The sequence below is a fragment of the Lynx canadensis genome, chromosome A2 (genome assembly GCF_007474595.2).
Source record: "Lynx canadensis isolate LIC74 chromosome A2, mLynCan4.pri.v2, whole genome shotgun sequence".
Lineage (NCBI taxonomy): Eukaryota > Metazoa > Chordata > Mammalia > Carnivora > Felidae > Lynx > Lynx canadensis.
In genome coordinates this window covers 146,154,420-146,174,213 of record NC_044304.2, presented here as the reverse complement: position 1 = coordinate 146,174,213, position 19,794 = coordinate 146,154,420, and the positions used below count along the sequence as shown (strand labels likewise).

At 41.5% G+C, this 19,794-nt stretch overlaps 1 protein-coding gene across 1 annotated transcript in view; it reads left to right on the top strand.

The window, feature by feature from the left end:
* The window catches only part of CEP41 (centrosomal protein 41), a 47,605-nt gene that overhangs the window by 17,087 nt on the left and 10,724 nt on the right, over positions 1–19,794 (top strand). The window contains exons 3-5 of the mRNA XM_030308450.2: positions 11,052–11,099; positions 15,370–15,431; positions 16,458–16,527. Of these exons, the coding sequence (XP_030164310.1) occupies positions 11,052–11,099; positions 15,370–15,431; positions 16,458–16,527 (180 nt within the window). The remainder of the gene's footprint in view (positions 1–11,051; positions 11,100–15,369; positions 15,432–16,457; positions 16,528–19,794) is intronic.

Below are 19,794 nucleotides of genomic sequence, written 5' to 3'. Positions count from 1 at the left end.
TATCTCAGTCTTGATTACTGTAGCCCTATGGTAAATTTGATACTTAAAATTGGTTACACTGATTACCCCCACGTTATTTTTCTTTACAAATTATTTTAGCTATTCTAATTCCTTTGCCTCCCCGTGTAAATTTTAGAATAATCTTATCTACATGTACAAAAAAGCATTGCTCTGACTTTGATAGGAGTTGCGTTAAACCTGTATATCAATTTAGGATGAATTGACACCTTTGCTAGGTTGAGTCTGCCAACCCATTACTACGGGACAGTGGTCCCCCCACTTCTCTGAGATCTCATTTTCCACCGTTTCGGTTACCCAGAGTCATCCGCAGTCCGGAAGCAGGTGTTCCTCTTCCTGATGTATCTCAGAAGGTCAATAGTAGTTTCATGCCACGTCGCAGCCCCTGTGTCATTCACCTCGCTTCGTCTCATCATGCGTTGTATTATCTCACGTCGTCATAAGAAGAAGGGTAGAAGATATTTCTTTTTGTTTCTTTTATTTTATTTTTGAGAGAGAGAGAGAGAGAGAGGACAAGTTGGGGAGAGGAAGAGAGATGGGGAGACACAGAATCTGAAGCAGGCTCCAGGCTCCAAGCTGTCAGCGCAGAGCCCGACGGGGGGGCTCAACCTTACAAACTTGAGATCATGACCTGAGCCGAAGTGGGGCACGTAACCGACTGAGCCACCCAGGCGCCCAAGGATATAAGCTATTTTGAGAAACAGAGAGAGACCACTTTCACATAACTTCTATCATAGTATGTATTATAATCGTTCTCTTTTATTATTAGTTGTTGTTGTTAAATTCTTACTGTGCCTAATTTATAAATTAAACTTTATAATAGGTATGTACGTATAGAAAAACATAGTATATATATAGGGTTCAGTACCTATATATGGTTCCTGGTGTCCACTGAGGGGAGGGGTCTTGGAACATATCCCCTGAGGATAAAGGGGGACTACTATATGTCTCTCCATTTATTTAGATCTTCTTTGGTTTCTTTCATCAATACTGTAGTTTTCAGCATAAGGGTCCTGTACAGGTTTTGTTAGATTTACACCTAAGTATTCTTTTTTTTTTTTTTTTTTGAGCAGTTGTAAATGGTATTGTATTTCTAATTTTGGTGTTACTGTGTTCATTGCTAACATACAGAAATACAGCTAATTTTTGTATGTTTCTCTTGAATCCTGGGACTTTGCTAAATTCACTTATTAGGTACAAAAGGAGTTTTGTTTGTTTGGGGTCTTTTGGTAGATTCCTTGGGCTTTCCTATGTAGATGATGATGTCATCTACCAAAAAAGAATAGTTTTATTTCTCCTTGCCAGTCTGTACATGCCTTTTATTTCCTTTTATTGCTTTATTGCACTGGCTAGGGCTTCCAGAATTATGTCAGATAAGAATGTTAAGAGTGAACATCCTTGTCTTTTTCCTGATCTCAGGGGGAAAGCATTCAGTCTTTCATCATCAGGTACAGTGTGAGCCATATTTGTCTGAGGAAGTTTCCTCCTATTCCTATTTTTGTGAGAATTTTCCATCATGTATGACTTGAATTTCATCAAATGGTTTTACCGCATCAATTGATAGAATCATATGATTTTGTCTTTAGCTTGTTAATAGGATGGATTACCTTGATTTGCAAATATTGTACTATTGCTGCATCTGTGGACTAAACCTCACTTAGTCAAGGTGTATAATTCTTGTTACATATTGCTCAGTTCTCTTTATTATTTTGTTAAAGATTTTTGTGTCTATATTAATGAGGTACATTAGGTTGTAATTCTATTGGGAGGGGACTGTGTTTGCCTAGTTTTTTATTTTTCTATTTTTTTTAACGTTTATTTATTTTTGAGAGAGAGAGAGAGAGAGAGAGAGAGAGAGAGAGAGAGAGAGAGTCAGAGAGTGCAAGAAGGGGAGGGGCAGAGAGAGAGGGAGACACAGAATCCAGAAACAGGCTCTAGGCTCTGAGCTGTCATCACAGAGCCCAATGCAGGGCTCGAACTCCTGGACCGTGAAATCATTACCTGAGCCAAAGTTGGACACTTAACCGACTAAGCCACCCAAGCTCTCCTGTCTTTGTCTAGTGTTAGTAGCATCATAAACATCAGCATAACATCAGCATCATAAAATGTTGGGAAGTATTTCCACTTGTTCTGTTTTCTGGAAGAGATTGTGTATTATGAATTACACGCTTTAAAAGGGTGGCCTTTTATTGTATGTACATGGCACCTCAATTTAAGGAAATAACATACCCATTAGGAAAAAGATTGAATCGAAAACAAAACAAAACCTCGGTGTTAATTTTTACAGTTGGTTAATTGGTGTTCATCCTTTCTTAAGCATTTGGTAGAATTCTCTAGTAAAACCATCGGAACCAGGAGATTTCTGACAGTTTTTAAATTTTGAATTCACTTTCTTTCATACTTACGGAGAATATTCAAATTATTTGTTTCCTATTGAGTGAGTTGTGCTAGTTTGTGTTTTTTGAGAAATTAGTACATTTCATCCGAATTTTCATATTTACGTGAGCAGGACTGTCATCTGCACTTATTATCCTGCTGATTCTTGAAGTGCCAGCCCCCGTTTTGTTCCTGATACAGCTAATTTGCATCTGCCCCCTTTTTTCTTTGCTATACATTTGTCCATTTTACTGATCCTTTCAAAGAACAAACTTTGGTTTCATCAGTTTTCCCTATTGTTTTTCCTGTTTCCAATTCCATTGATTTTTCGCTCTCATATTTATTATTCTGTCCTTCTGCTTTGCGTTTCTAGATTCTTCTGTTTCTAGATTCTTGAGGTGGGAGCTTAACTTATTGATTTAAGACTTTCCCGCTTTTTTTTAATACACATAGTTCGTGCGATGAATTTCTCAGCACTGCTTTAGCCGTGTCACACAAATTTTGATATGTTGTATTTTTATTTTCATTCAGTTCAGTGTACCTTTTCATTTCCTTTGAGACTTCCTTTTTTGATTCATGGATTATTTAGAAGTGTGTTGTTTCGTTTACAAGTGTTTGGAGATTTTCTTGTTATTTTGATTTCCAGTTTGATTCCATTGTGGTTGGAGGACATGCTCTGTACGTTTTGATTTTTTTTTTTTTCAACGTTTATTTATTTTTGGGACAGAGAGAGACAGAGCATGAACGGGGGAGGGGCAGAGAGAGAGGGAGACACAGAATCGGAAACAGGCTCCAGGCTCTGAGCCATCAGCCCAGAGCCCGACGCGGGGCTCGAACTCACGGACCATGAGATCGTGACCTGGCTGAAGTCGGACGCTTAACCGACTGCGCCACCCAGGCGCCCCTTGATTTTTTTTTTTTAATGCATCGTTGTCCATGTTATTACTCAAGATATGGTCTATCTTGGTGTATATCCCATAGGCACTTGAAAAAAAATGTATATACCCATACTTTTGCTTTCTGTATTCTTTCTTCTTTCCTGAAATTCCCAGGTTCCTCCTTTTGCTTTCCGATTAGAGAACTTTCTTTAGCTATTCTTTAGGGCAAGTCTTTCGGTGACAAACTCTCTTAGTTTTCCTTCATCTGCCCAATGTCTTGGTTTCCTTTCATTCCTGAAGGGTATTTTCTCTGGCTGTGGGAACCTAGGTCGACAATCCCTTTCTTTCAGCCCTTGAAAAATACTGTGCCACTTCCTTCTGGCTGCCATGATTTCTGATGAGAAATCTGCTGTCATTTGAACTGTTTTTCTTATATAGGTAAAGATACCATTTTTTCTCTTGCTGCTTTCAAGATTCTTTTTTCTTTAGTTTTCAAAAGTTTGATTATGATGTATCGTGATGTGGGTTTCTTTGGGTTATCCTGTTTGGCATTCACTTGGCTCCTAGGTACATCTATAGGTTTATGTCTCTTGTCAGATCTGAGGAGTCTTCAGCCATTGTATCTTTGAGCACTTTTCCAGCCCCACCGTCTTGATCCTCTTTCCGCGCTTTGATGGCACCACATCATAGCCCAGCAAGGATGGAAATCAAGGCTCCCCACTTGACCTTTGCTGCCAGGTGAGGGTGGTGTTTGGCTGGAGTAAAAGCAGTTATTGTCTGACAGTTTTCTGGCTTGCTAGGCTGCCCCTTTCCCAGTCCTTTGGGCGGGGACAGCAGGCTTTGATGGGGATTCTTTTTTTCTTGTCTGTCCATCGGTGTTTCTGGATTGCTGGCTTCTTTAGCTGTAAGTCTAAGATATAGACTCTATAGATATAACTATAGATATATAGTCTATATCTATAGATATAGATATAGACTTATATAGATATAACTCTAAGATATATGAGGCAAGCAGACAGACAGACAGACAAACAGACAAAACAAAAAGCTAAGTAACTCAACCATTATGCCATTCTTGGGTCCCGAGGTCTCTAGCCAGTCTGCCTTCCTCTTTCCAACCTATCAGTCTTCTCTTATATTTTATACATAATGTCCAGGGTTTGGGGTTTTTTTTTTATTCAATCTTTTTTATAATTGATACGTTCTTTTCTTTTCTTTTCTTTTCTTTTCTTTTCTTTTCTTTTCTTTTCTTTTCCTTTTCTTTTCTTTTCTTTTTGTTTTAACTTTTTTTTAGAGCAGGGAAAGGGCAGAGGGAGCGGGAGAGAGAGAATCTTAAGCGGGCTCCACGCTGAGTGCAGAGCCTGACCCGGGGCTCCCTCTCACAACCGTGAGATCATGACCTGAGCTGAAATCAAAAGCCAGATGCTTAACCGACTGAGGCACCCAGGCGCACTGATACGTTATTTTCTTAAATTGAGGTATAATTTACCTACCATAAAATTCACCCTTTTAACCTTTTAAGCAATTCAGAGGTTTTTAGTACATTCACAAGGTTGTGACACCATCATCACTGTCTAACTGCAGGACATTTTTGTCACCCCCAAAAGAAAGCCCATATCCAATAGCAATCACTTCTCATTCCTTACTTTTTCCTGTCCCTGGTGACCACTAACCTACTTTCTGTAGCTACGAGTTTGTCTATTCTGAGCATTTCATATCAATGGAATCCTGTAATATGTGGCCTTTTGTGTCTGGCTTCACTCAGCATGATGTTTTCGAGGTCCGTCTCTGTTGCAACATCTATCAACACTTCGGTCTTTTTTACCGCCAAATAATATTCTGTTGTATAGATCTTCCCCGTTTTGGTTAGCCAGTCATCAGTTGAGGGACATGTGGATTGTTTATACTTTTTGGCCGTAACGCGGCTATACACATTAATGTGCAAATTTTTGCGTGAACATATGTTTTTAATTCTCTTGGTTCTATACCTAGGAGTCACGGATGACCATACGTGGTAACTCTGTGTTTAATTTTCTGAGGAACTGCCAAACCATTTTCCAAAGCAGCTGCACCACTTTGCATTCCCACTAGTGATGTAGGAGGGCTCTATTTTCTCCACGTCCTCGACGATGCTTGTTACTGTCCGTCATTTTGATTATAGTCATCTTTGCGGATGTGAAGGGGTATCGCATTGTGGTTTTGATTTGCATTTTCCTAATGACTAATGATGTGGAGCACCTTTTTATGTGCTTACCGGCATTTGTGTATCTCCCATAGAGGACTATCTGTTCAAATCATTGGCCCGGTTTTTAATTTTTTTTTTTTTAATTGCTGTGTTATAGGAGTTCTTTGGTGTATTCTGGGTACTAGGCCCTTATCAGAAGGATGATTTACCAATACTTCCTCCCATCTACTGAGTGGTCTAGTATTTTTGTTGTGCTTAGCTGGGGGAGTAGAGAAAAGTACACCTACTCATCTTCCTGGAGGCAGAAGTCTCCCAAACCAGTTTTATAATAGCTTTTGGAAGGGCCAAAGTGTACTTCGTTGCTTAAAACTCAAAAGTATTTTAAAGTCAGTGTGGGAGAGAAATCTTATTCTAGTGTTCGATTTTTTTGTTGTTTCAAATTTAGAAATTATTTTAAAGTCAATTTCAGGGGAGGATTTTATTTTCATGTTTTTTCTGTGCATTCTTATGACTCACCTCCCTGCGTATTCAGAGAAAGCATCCACCTGATGTGCCGTGGCCTATTACGTGCCACGATCTATGTCCCTTTAGCTCTCTGGGTACCCATCAGCCTGGGACAGCCAGCGTCTATGCCAGCATTCTACTCAAATGTTACCACTTGTATGGGTGCCAAGAGGTGCGAAGGGTGAGGAGTCCTGGTTAAGGGAGCCCAAGAATAACCTTACAGCCCGAGTGGTAGGTTTTTAAGGTCCACAGTCACAGCAGTAGAAATAGGCACAGGTATGAGTGAACATTCCTCATTTCTAGGCTAAATAGATGGGTCTTTAATCTTTTCTTACCAAACAGTGAGCAATTCAGAGTTAATCACAAGAAATCAAGAATTGCGTGGTATCTCCAGTCTTCACCCACATCACCTCCTGAGTTCTTCAAAGACTGCTATCTTCCTCCTGGGTAAAGATTATTTTTGATTTCTATGCTTCTGACTCCACTTCTCCTCTAAACCCAAAAACTGATGTATAGCCATGGCGGGAAATAGCAGAATTGTTTTGAACTTCAAATATTTCTTTTGTTCCATAGGTGCCTGGGTGTGTCTTACCCGCTCCCCAGCATTGCCAGACTGTGCCATGAATGGATTACGCTTCCGATGAAATCCCTGACGGCGTTTTGTTCAGTCTCCACCGCAGGGCTCTTGTGTATTCTCAAGCACCCTCTGTGGGTTTCCGTTCTGCAGCACTGCAGGCCGATTCAGGGACACTTGCCAAACCACAGGGCTCTCCCTTTGTCAGTGTCCCACACTCTTTTATCGCCTGCGTTTATCCCCTCATTTCAGTCTAGACGCAGTCTCATATTTGAAATGTCTTCAGTTTCCTAAAATTCTCTAGATTTCCTCCACTTAGTCTTTTCTAGCCTTGTTGTTAATTTTTTTGTAAATTCACATTACTCTTGTTCTCTCCCCACAAGCTAGTCGTTTCCTGTTTTCTTCTTTAGTCTTTACTTTTCCTGAATATTTGCTAATAGCCTTGGTCTTTAGCACTCAAACTCATTACGGACTAGGTACTCTTCATTTTTATTTGGTATTTAATTCTGTCCTTTTTTTTATGTCAAAGGAAGAAATGTATGTGAAAGCCTCTTACAAAGCAGAAAGCACTATATACTCATATAACTTACTGAGATTAACAAAGGACCACTGTGCCTCTTTTCACGCTCTCTGCTCCTTCTGAGCCAAAAGAACTTCTCCGGAGAGGAGGGAAATATTGAAGAAAAATAAAGCAATGGAGTTGTCTCTTAGCAACTGAGTTCGTGCCTTATAAATCTTGCCCACTTTAGATTACTGCTGCTCAAAAATCACTTGCTTTTCGTACTGGCTCAGTACAAATAATGTTATTAAATAATAAGGAAACAAAGGGAAAAAGTCTAATGAATGAGTCACCCAGTTTATCGATTGTACTCTGTCTTTGCGTAACACTATTGATAGAGTTGGGTTTATAAGCTAAGTAGAAGCTAAATAGCACCTTAAGCATTTCGAGGCTACCTGAGTCTTGAAACAATACGGATGTCACACAGATCGTACATACATGGATGGTAATAGATCAGGTCGTGCAGAGCTTAAAGCAAATCAGGTGGACAAAAACCCAAGCCAAATTGGGATGTGATTATTTGTGTTGTAAAAGAATTTATTATAAGGATTCTTCAGACAATACGTCTTCATAGTAAATTTCACTTAGCCAGTGACTCCGAGTGCCTTTCGTGCTAGACAGCGGAAGAGATAGAGATTCTGTGTGTGTGTGTGTGTGTGTGTGTGTGTGTGTGTGTGTGTGTGCGCGCGCGCGCGTGCGCGCTCGCACGAGCGTAAACAGCCTTTGGCTCTCCGTATCAGAAGGTAGATAAGGCTTGCACACAAATAAGGCGGCGCGATGATAAATGCCTTGTGAGTGGGGAGCTGAGTGCTGGAGAAGTTCAGAGAAGGGAAAGGTCACTTCCAGCTGGGTGAGCTATTATGATTACATGGACAAGATGACCTGTTAGAGAACAGAAGACCAACGCAGACTTTGTCAAGTTTAGTAATTAAGGCAAGATTGAAGAGGCAGGTGAGACGTCGGCGCCTTCAGCTCTGGAGCAAGGAGTTTAAACTTCAGTCACGAAGCAGCGGGGAGCCGCTGACATTTTTTTTTTTTTTTTGTTTTGTTTTGTTTTTTTAATCAAAGTCTTGTCTAGGAAAATTTATCTGGCAGCAACGTGTAATTTCAGTTAAAAAAGAACTGGTTTGCCGATAGTCTTTTAGACTCCTCTTGTATAAAACAAAGCTGCATTTATAAATAAGCCAATTATGGAATTGACTCACTTCTAGCCTTTTTAAGAGGTAGTCAGAAACCTGCTTTCAGATGCAATTAGATCCAGTAAGATAAGCTATGTAGTTAAGATACAAGCAGCGTATGAAGGAGGGTAAAATACTAGATCTCGTACTTTCTACCATCGTTTTGAAGGATTTTCTTTTTTTTTTCCTTTTGCCTCGATGAGTCGGCCATCCCCGGGTCTTCCTCCAGCTAAAACAATGCAGACATCCTCCATTTTCTTTTTCCCCCCCTCTACTTGGACAGAATGAATGTCTGTCATGAAAAGACCTTCTTCTCGGTAGCCCTCTCAGATCTGTTCTTAATTGTGCCAAGTATTTGTACACCTCTGCAAAAGACTGTTTTCCCTGCCTTCTCCTTCGGTGGGAAAAACAAACAGGAGGAGTGACAGCCTTACCTCACTAGGTTGTTGTGAGGCTCTGTTGCTACAAAGATGAAGTGCGGGGGTGGGGGGGGGGGGAGGGAAGAGTCCGAAAATGTTGATAATTGATGGAGAAGTGGACTCCACTGTAGATTGGAAATGTAATGTTTTGATAATAAAGACCATATAATAAGGCTGGCTGTTGTTTTCCATGCGTGGTATGCCTTGGGGAATTCGGAGCATAAAATGGTTCCCACCTGCCCCTGTTAGGGAAGTAACACTCCCTCCGTATTGACCTCACGGTGAAACCGTGTTTTTGAACCAACACAACTAGAGAAGCGGTGTTGTTCTTGTGAGCCGTGTTACAAACAAGGAGGTGGGGAATATTAATCCTGGCTTAGCTTCTAATTTGCTGTGTCACTGAGCGAATCAGTCATCTCTTCTGCACCTCAGCCTCCTGTGAGGAGACTGCCTGAAGCTGCCCCAGCCAAAAGAAACCAACTGCCACGCCAAAAACACGCAAATGTAGGATCTCGGGAGCGCGGAACCAAAAGCTGTGATGTACAATAGCTGACGAGTAAGATGGCGGGTCGCTGAAGAGCTCACTTCTTCCCTTACCCTGCTGACTGGGGGGGGGGTTCCCGCCTCAGGTCAAAATTGCGGGGGAGAGGGAAGTAGGTTCCGGAGGAATTCCTGGTTCCCTCCGGAGATCTGGTCCCGTCTCAGATCCATTCCAGTCTGAAGAACCTAGAAAAGATCATATTTGATGCCAATCTTGGTTTGTGGTGCTATTTGGACCTCTTAGGCGTTTTTAGTGCCTCTCTTGAGAAGGCTCAGGCCTTCCCGCGGCCCTGACTACCGTCCTGTCTCTCTGAGCTTTCAGAAGGCCGCAACAGCCTGACTTCAGGACTACACTGAGTCCTGCTGTTCTGTCCTGATTCGGAGAGTTGTGTCTTCAGACGGGAAAAAAAAAAAAATTTTTTTTAACCCAGCAGAATTTTATTCCCGGATGGATTCATAAGTGAAGATTTAATACTAACGTGATGTAAGTTGTTTTTTGAAAAGGTATTTTGGGTTTCAGAGCAAGAATTTTCTTTCTCTACTTCTGACCTCAGCCGTGCAGAAAAGTTCAGGATGGTCCTTAACAACATCAGTCCACACCATTAACTGGATGCGTTTCTTTTATCTGAAGTTGGGACTGAATCTGACGAGCCCCTCTCAAGGCTTGAAAGTTAGGAGCGCGATTGTAGAAACGAGAAATTCTTTTTGACAGGTTTTCCCTTTTTGCTGTACCTTTCAAATGCCAGGCAGAGCTTGCTGTGCTGAACTGAATCAAACTGAAGCGTGCCCAGTAAAAAATAATAGCCCCTCGCTTGGGAACTAGACCTCCGTTCTTTCGGAAACCAAAACGATCCTGGCCCAGTTTTAGGGTGTGGAAACTCTCCAAACCACCTTGGCGAGAGCCTGGTATTGTAGAAGCAGGCTGTAGAACACGAAGGCTGGGTGCTCTCCGCAGTGGTGGGAATCTGCTCTTACTTCTCAGCAGAGCAAATCCGTGATGAATACTACTGCACAGACTGTGTGGTCTAGTTCAGGCTGCAACATCAGCATGAATAGTTGAAGACCAAGTTCAGGAAAGCGAGGGAAACCACAAAGACTAAGTGCAGCGCAAGGGATTGCTTGGGTAGCCACAGCGGCACATTTTAGACATTCAGAGATCATTGCTTCTTTCCTTCTCTTCTGCACATCTTCCCCACGAAAAGGTTATGGGGGAATTTAAAAAAAAAAAAAAGGAGGAAAGCCTTGACTTGAAAAAAAAAAATTACAGGGGCGCCTGGGTGGCTCAGTCGGTTAGGCATCTGACTTCAGCTCAGGTCATGATCTCAAGGTTGGTGAGTTCGAGCCCCACGGCGGGCTCTGTGCTGACAGCTCAGAGCCTGGAGCCTGCTTCAGATTCTGTGTCTCCCTCTCTCTCTCTGCCCCTCCCCCGCTTGTGCTTTGTCTCTCTCTCTCTCTCTCTCTCCCTCTCTCTCTCTCTCAAAAATATATAAACATTAGAAATAATAATAAAAATAAGTGTTTAAAAATTTTTTAAATAAAAAAAATAAAATAAAATAAAATAAAATAAAATAAAATTTTTTTAAATATAAAGTGATCATCCGTACTGCCTCGTGTTTATTTGGCCAAAACTTTTTCCTTGATTCCTCATCACTTAATGATGCTGTATAATCCAAAAGACTCTTAAGTATGTGTGGCCCATTTGCCTACTGTAGTTCTGTAAGAACAGGATAGGGAGGCTCAGGGAACACTTGTACTCCATTCTGCTTTTACAGAGTTACTCATTTTCTTCCGTTAAAAAGCCTATCTTATTCTCTTTTTAGGTAACAGCATGACTAAATACACTGAGAAGCTAGAAGAGATCAAAAAAAGTGAGTAACCCTATTGAAGGTTTGGGATAATGGAGCCCATCTAGAAGTCGGTTATTAACAACCTTAACCCTTCCCTACAGCTGACACGCGCAGAGAGCTGTGGGAGGCGGGTGAGCCTGGCAGGTGCCTAGAAGGATGTGGGAAACGCCGTGTACCGTCCCAGCCAGCTGCTAAGGTTGTTGCTTGAGGGCCAAGTTCTGCCCGACTTCCATCCCATGGGAGATGTTAGTGTTGGAATGTAGAATGAGCTCTACTTAAGCAGCGAGAGTCCAAGCTTCTGGTTTCATTGTACTGCAGTCTCCACGACCTTTTCCAAGGTCATGGTCTTTCCCATTTTCTTAGTTTTCTCTATTCCTGAGATGGGAATAATATTATCTCTTATTTTGTAACATCCTTGTGTGTATAAATTAGTCAGTATCCATGAAAGACACAGAGGAGTGAGGGAGAAAGCTTAAAGCGGTGCTATGCCTTATAAATTCATTGCAGTCTCTGCTTTCCTTTAATTAAAAATCATATTTCATGCGTTCCTTCTTAAAAACTACTCATCTGCAAAGATATGCTACTAGTCATTTTGTGCATTACCCTTGCACAAAAGCATAATTTTTCATCCTGTGTCCAAAATAGATGTAAAGTGTACACATCAAGGCGAGAATTAAAGAAGTAGGAACATCTGTTTTCTTAGATGGATTTGTTCATATCCTCAGCAGAAGAGCCCAGTGACAGGGGAATCTTTAGCCGACGGTAGTAAAGAGGCACTCTGATGGTTAACAGTTCAGGACTTCCCTCTGGTAATAGACATATTTTGGGAAGAGAATACTACAAATCCAGAATTCACCAGAACTTCTGTTATTACACAGCAGACCTTTTCATTTAAATGATAATGTTTCTGCTTCTTTTGAATTGCTGGGGTATCGAGAAACCGCAGCCATCAGTGTGGACTCAGGAACAGCTTTATGCCGACTCTGTTATTTGCCACGTCTCGCTATGAGGGCTAATGTTCTAGACATTTGGTTTTTAATGTGTCACGTCACAGTATCCTTTTCTTCTCGGGTCCTTTATATTAGATGCTATCGCTTTATTCCATTATACATGACACAAGTGTATATATTTTAAGTATGCAGTCACGTTTTCAACTAGGAAAAAAGTCTCATTTACTCACCCATGCTTCGTTGTCGTCGCCCGTAATTCATCCACAGCAGGTAAAGTTCAGCCGGCCTGCTTCTGTTTGGGTTTGAGGTCCCCTTTTGCCTCCTCTGTCCATTCGTAGCTTAGCGTAAGTTCTCACATCCACACCAAAATTTGTCCCCTGAAAACGCCCCGTTCCGCCCAGATTGCCAAGCCCTGTTGAAAACATTTCTTAAAAGCGCAATGTGATTTCTTTAATATCTAAACTTTAAATGGAGCTTCTTTTCCCCCACCCCACCCCCGCCCCCCAAATACCTCTAGAATAGAGTCCTTGAAAATGTTTGCTTCCCTCTTTAGAAGTTTCGGACTTCCTTTTAGTAAGACAGGAGGCCCCTCTCACCTTGTTTCACACACAGTTTGTGCTGATTCCCCGACTAGAATTACTTCAGATTCTGGTTTGAGATCTACGTTTTGGAAGCTATTTCCTTCTCTTTTCCCATTTTCTGTTGTAGATGTTCTTTTGGGCCGAAAGGGAGGAGACTATTGCCTTGTTTCATGACACCCTAGATCCATCACTTTTCTCGGGTTACCTTAGATGCCGTGTCTTTCTGTGAAATCACAAACCTCGTTCTGTTACTTCCTTTGATTTGTCTTCCCCTGTGAGCCCAGCTTCCCTTCGCTAATAACGTGTTTTAACAGAACCCTGAAAACGCAGAATTCCTTTGTAATCTGAATCTTCTTTCAACTCTCTCTCGAGAAAACAGACACCCTGTGCCTATTGACCGCGCACAAAGCCTATTCTTGGCTTCTGGTGGTTAGATGACACCAGCGTGAAGCATCCTAGATAGTCAGGTCTCTGTCCTTCCAGTAACTCGAGAGAGTCAGACTTAGACTCCAGACTTACTGGAGAAGAAGACCTTGATAACGGATCTGCAACTCGGATTTTTTGTCTCCATCCCCGAGTTGGGGAGCGACGATGGGAGCAGAGGCTCCATTCTTAAAGCTCTGTTCGCCCTTGCAAGGACGGGCTGACAGAGTGTTCCCAGTCGTCCGTTGCCATAACATTTAAAACTTACTGTCAGACGTCTAGTTTGATCTTTTATCTCTGAGTAATAATGTCAGAAAGTCCCAGTGATGGCTGTCCTTCTAAACAAGAACCAGGTATGTAGAGTGCAGGCTCAAATGCACGGTGGGGCGTCTTGTGCCTAGAGGGTACTAGAAATGCCAATGGGTAGAATGTGGTAGAGCCTGGTTTGGGTTTGAGATCGTCTGTACGTAGTCAAAGGGGATTTGCACGTGTACCTTTTGTACTGCGCATGTGAAGAATTGGGGAAGTATTTCAAACTTTGTACCAAAAGGAGATCAGTGGACGAATGCCGCAGTGCAAACCCCTCGAGAGCTGTTGCCTCTCTTTCTTGGCTGACTTATCACCATTCTGACTTACGTGAGTGGCTTTTGGTGGGCAAATCGGTGGTGACTGAGAGGAATGCTGTAGCTATTCAGTTGGATTTTTTTGCAAGCTTCTGCCCAACTTGCTGGGGCTGCATCCTGGTGAGTCTTGGAAGGTCCTTTGCATCTAGGTTTGTTACCTTGTTGTGTCCAGAGGAAGCTACCCTGAGAATTTTCTAGAAGTAGTGGTTCGTTGTGAGCCACACCGCTCTCTTTGAGGCGTCTCAGAACAGAGAAGCTTTAATTCGTTGTAACAGTCAGTCTTGATATATTTACAGAAGGCTAGTTTTTAACGTACTGTTATTTCCTGACCGTGGTTCGTAAAGTGTTTGGTAAACCAAGCTAACATCATCCTCCAAAGTGTTCATTGTGTGTTCGTTTTTAGAAAATTCACGGAAATGATTAGTGACACCAGGTAAATTGTTTTAAATACTTCTAATCCTTTCCTTTGTTGCTAGGAGTCTTGGTTTAGGAGACTTTTTTTGCTGTGAAGGCCATAGTAATTATCCATCTAACCTTTAATGATTCTGAAATAATGTGGCAATACTTGAGGAGTCGTGACCACCAATATGAAAATGGAGAAGAGTAGTGGAGTGTAGGGGGTTGGGGGGGAAGTTCAATGCCAAAAATTCTTTAGAATCGGCAGTCATCTTCAGAAAATTGCATGGAAGCTAACTTTTAGCATGCCTCCACGGGACAGGTATTAGATCAAGTGAGATTGGCTAAAATTTTAAAACGACCATTCAGATGTGATATGAAGAAATGTTAACAAGCGCAGAAGTACCCCCTTTTGAGTTATGAGTCAGAACCAGAAAGATAGCGCAGAATAAATATGGATGTTTTAGGATGATTTTTTTTTTTTTTATTAACTGAGGTAAAACACACACACACACACACACACACACACACACACACACATAACATAAAATTTACCGTCTTCACCGTTTTTAAGTGTTCGGCTCAGTAGTGTTAAGTACATTCACACAGCTGCATGATAGATCTCGGGAACTTTTTCATCTCGTACAACTGAGCGTGTGGATTTTTACTGAAGGTGGAAATGCAGAGAAACTGATAGACAAGATTATCAGGACCAGGCATAAGAACTCTGTGCCCAGCATTGTACCCCGGGGAGAAAAAAAGGTTGTCCCAGTGTCTCCAGTGTAATTTGTAACCTCAGGAACAGAATTGTTCTCTCTTTGAGGCAGGGTTAGAATAGTAGGGTGTAAATGTCTCACCAACTGTTTGACCTGGGGCAACTCAGCTTCTCTGGGTCTCTGTCCTCATCTGTAAGTTGCAGACGTTTATTCCTTGCTCTGTTCTGCAAAGGATTGAAAGTGGCTTACAACATGCATGCAAGACAACACGGTCCAAAGAGAGATAGCCGAGTAAAAGGAAAATGGCAAATGGATGAAATGACATGAGGGGTAAAGTCACTAGACACAAAAGGGTGGCTTATAAACTCAACTCTAGGCCTCCTACCAGCTGAAGCAGAGGGGAAAAAAAAATGAAGAGATGATAATCATACCTGCCACACTTAATTCCGAGGATGTCATGAGGATCAAATATTAGATAATATATGTAAAAGCATATAAATAACTTGAAAATCATACCATGTAACTCGACGACTAGACAGAACGAGTACCTCTAAGAAAGAAAAATATACCTGCAAAATTATTTGTCCTATCCTGCTTTTCAGATTACAGATACAAAAAAGATGAGCTTTTCAAGAGACTGAAAGTTACAACTTTTGCCCAGCTGGTAAGTTCAGCGATCTTCCCATTGGGGTAAAGACTCTAATGAGTGCCGGTTTATGTGAGTGTATTTCTAAATTCCACTCTAGGTAATATTTGCAGAAGGGTTTCTTCTGTCTGTACATTTCACCCATGGGAGGATTAAGAGGTGTGCTGTGTGTGCTCATTCAAGGATGGTGTGAGCTATCTTCTTTGATAAGAATTTGATAAAGTAAAATGTGCATTCTACTTTTAAATCGTCGCATTTATGGTTTAGGTTGTATTTTTCCTTGCACGCTTTAATTTCATGTTTCGAATCTAGAATTCTGGTCTCTAGAGTTTCATTGACGTGGTGGATCATGGGTCTTATGAGCCGAGCTGTGAAAAGTGCTTTAAAAACCGTGGGGGGGGGGGGGTATACCGTGTTGTGCTAAATACATTCAGGGGCACCCGGGTGGCTCAGTCAGTTGGGCGTCTGACTTCGGCTCAGGTCATGATCTTGCAGTTTGTGAGTTCGAGCCCCACATTGGGACCCTGTGCTGACAGCATGGAGCCTGGAGCCTGCTTCAGATTCTGTGTCTCCCTCTCCTTCTCTGTCCCTCCCCCCTCACCCCCGCTCTCTCTTTCTCTTTCTCAAAAGTAAGTAAACATTAAAAAATATATATATATATATTCATGAGACATTGATTTCTTCATTGAATGTCAAATTGCTGATTCAATTCTGTCACGGTTAAGTATTGTGTGTTATGTTGGGACTGGAATGTGTATGACCATTTACGCATGTTTCTTGTCCTAAATTATCCTTTTGGACTTTTAAGTTTATTGTGTGATGTTTTAAACGAATCTGTGTTTCTGGAATGATCATCTGCGGTGTAATTCCCGCTCCTCAAAAGTAAGGAGGCCTGAGATTTAGTCTCCAGTGGAGGACCCTGACAGTTTCTTGAAACAAGAGATCTTTGATGTTTCCTCGTCTTTTGTTAAAGACAGAATTGCCTCTGTTTAAAGACTAACAAACATAAACACATCTACATATTTCATTCTTTTTTTCTATCAGGTCATCCAGGTTGCTTCCCTATCTGATCAAACACTGGAAGTGACAGCTGAAGAGATTCAAAGGCTAGAAGGTAATGAGAATTGTGGACGTGGGGGAAATAACCGATTGACCGTGTGACCGAAGTTCTCGCCCTGTCCGCCTTTGCTCTTGTGTCCACGGGGAATTGGGACTTCGATATATCTATTTGTAATTAGATTGTTACCGTCCGAGACATGCTCTCTGGTGCTTTAATTGTTCATTCTTCTGTCTTTTAAAAAGCCATCTGGTTTTCCAGCGCTAACATTTGTAGTTGTTAATGTTTTTTTGTGTGGTGGGTTGGCTGGTGTGTTTTCGTGGTTTGAAACGTTCTGTGTGTGTTTAATATACCAATTACTTTTTCTCAACGGATATTTTTAGTGCCTTCTACCTACGTACAGGTCACAGAATTAGGTGCTAGGAGACTACAGAGACGACACAGCCCTGCTCACATGGAGTGGGTAGTCGCGTGTGCACACGTCCGCGCATGTGTGCGTGTTGGGCGAGGAAAATGAGAACAGAAGCGCAAAATTGCTAACGTGGCAGAAATTCATAATGAAGGATTAGAAAGAAGTCATCATTCGTTAAATATACATTGCTAAGCACTTCACGCAGCTTTCTTACTTCACCTTACCAGAGACTCTGGAAGAAACAAATGCTTAGAGATGAGAAGCCCAGAGGTTAAACGACTTGCTCAAGGGGATACAGCCAGTAAGGGAGGGGCGTAGGATACAAATCTGCGAGTCTCCGCTCATAACCAGGGTCTTTGCTCTGGGAGTTCTGAAGAAGGAAGGGTACTTTCCAGTTAGAAAACCCAGGGAGGCTTTCTTAAAGCCTGTGAGCTGGACCATAACAGAGGGTAGGATCTGAACAGGTGCAAGTGACGGGCGAGAGTCTTGCAACCTGAGCAAAGGCACGGAGAGCGGGTTTGGAGAATTGCGTCATCTAGCCTGGCGATGACCTGGGGAGGCGTAGGTGCTAGGTTGGAGACAGGGCTGGGAAGATAGCTTTCCAGCTCCAGGTTTCCTTTCTTAAATGCCAAGTCGAAAATAAAACCTCTCAGTGGCACTGTCGTGAAAAGAATACCCAGAGTTAAGGTCTTTATTCTATCCTCAGGCCCTCAACCATCAACGTGTGGCTGTTTATTGAAGGGGAATATGTTTTGTTAAGGTTGATGCAGGCCAGGAATTTGACTTCGGATTTCAAGACCAGTTTCTCAGGAAGTTCGAACACTGGCTTTGTGCAACTTAACTGTCATTTCCCTGGGCTTGTTTTTGTTAGGGAGGATAAAGAGCATCTGACAAAGACAGGAATTTATCTTTGACAGATGCCTCTCACACGGCAGAGAAATAAGGGTTCTTTGTAACAGAGATAATTGAGTCTCCTCATACAAGTACTCCCAATTTTAACCTGGTTATATAAGTACCTGGATTTGGTCCTTGAATTCATGGAGATTACAGCACCAGAACATATGGGCACATGCAATTTTCTCTTCTGAGATAAATTTGCACAGCAAAATAGGCTCTTGTAAAGTAGGACACCATAATGTGTGAGTAATATTAGTGTTTTTCTAGTGCTCTACACAGAATAATAACTCACTCAGGAATGCCTGTAGAACAGATTGTATGCATATTGGCTATTTTTGAAGGAGGAAAAAACCTCCTTTTGTGATGTTTATTGTTTTTTCCTGACTTCAAAGTATATTTCTAGAAAATTAGAAAATTGCAAAAAACATGTAAGGAAGAAAATTAAAATAATAATCCCTGTTAACATTTTGCTCTACTTTTCCCCCTAACTGCGCACCCGAATCCATATTCTTTGTGCATACTTTTGAATTATGCTGTTCCAGATTAGCATTTCATCATGCCTGCTGTCCTGTGTCATTGAATAGACCTCAAAAGCTTGATCGTAAAGGTTGTGTCGTCATATAATGTCTGTCCTTTGGACATACCATAACTGATTTAACTATTCTCCTACCAGACTTGACAGCTTTCCTGATTTTTCACTTTTCTAAAATAATGCTGCTGTGTAAATACGTAAACATGAGTGTGGTTCTGATTATTCCCTGTAGATAAATTTTGCTGCAGATGGTCAAAGGGCGGAACCATTTTCAGACGCTCAAGCACTGATTCCGCACTGTCTCCGGAATGGTTCTCCCCGTTTGCGTTCCCAGCAAATAAATGAGAAGACCTGTTCCTCCCCATCCCAGGCAGTGCTGAAGAATTATCATTTTTGCACGTGCTTGCCAACTTGATGGGTCAAAAGTAGTATCTGATCATTTTCTTTTGAATCTCTCCGGGCATGAAACTGAGCCTTGTGTATGTGTGCGATTATTGGCCACACACATTTCTTCTTCTGAGAACATTACCTGTCCTTCCCCATTCTTTTTTTCTCACGGAACGCTCATCTTTTACTGATTTGGAAAAGCTCCGTGCATTAGGGTCTCGTTAAACATTGGAAACAAGTACAGCCTTGAAAACGAGAAAAGGCTTCACTTGACAATGTGAAGTTTGCAAATCCAAATCTCCATCGTTAAGTAAAAATAAAACAACGACCAAACCAAGAACCTAAGTGTAGAGCAGTATGGATAGTGTTCTCCTGATATGTAAAAAGGGGAGGAAATAAAATATGTGCAAAAGTACGTAGTTGTTTTATTTCTGGAGGGAGGCATAAATACGTGCAGGTGTTTCCCTTGGAAGAGGGGGCCTGAGGGCCTAGAGGTCAGGAGTGGGAAGGGACTTCCTTTCCATATTAACAAATTTATCTTGTTTGCATTTTTACCTGGTGCACATGATCTTTTTCCAATTAAAGCACTAGTTAATTTTTTTTTAATTCTGTAAATTCACTATATTAAGCTTTTCTAATGCATATATGTCATAGATGTTTTTCCTAATTTGTTACTCACCTTTTAATTTTCTTGGTGTTCATTTTTGACATCCACAAGGTTTGCATTTTTATGTGATTAAATCTATTAGCCTTTCGCATTGTGCTTTCTTTTATTGCCTTAGACTCGTAACATCCAAGCTAAGATAAATTATTCACCTATATTTTCTTCTGTTACCTTGCTTGGTGGTTTGGGTTTTCTCCCTACATCAATCCACTTGTTACGTATTGTGGCATATGATGTGAGGGGGTTATCTAAATTTGATTTTTCTAGAGAGGTGACACGTTATCCCACCACCATTTATGCAAGTGTTCTCCCTTTACCCACTCGTTTGCGATGTTACCTTTAATATATGTTAGCTTTTATGTATATTCTGGGATTTGTTTCTGTGTTCTCTCTTATATCCCGTCGTTCTGGTTTGTGGTTCTGCGTTGTTTT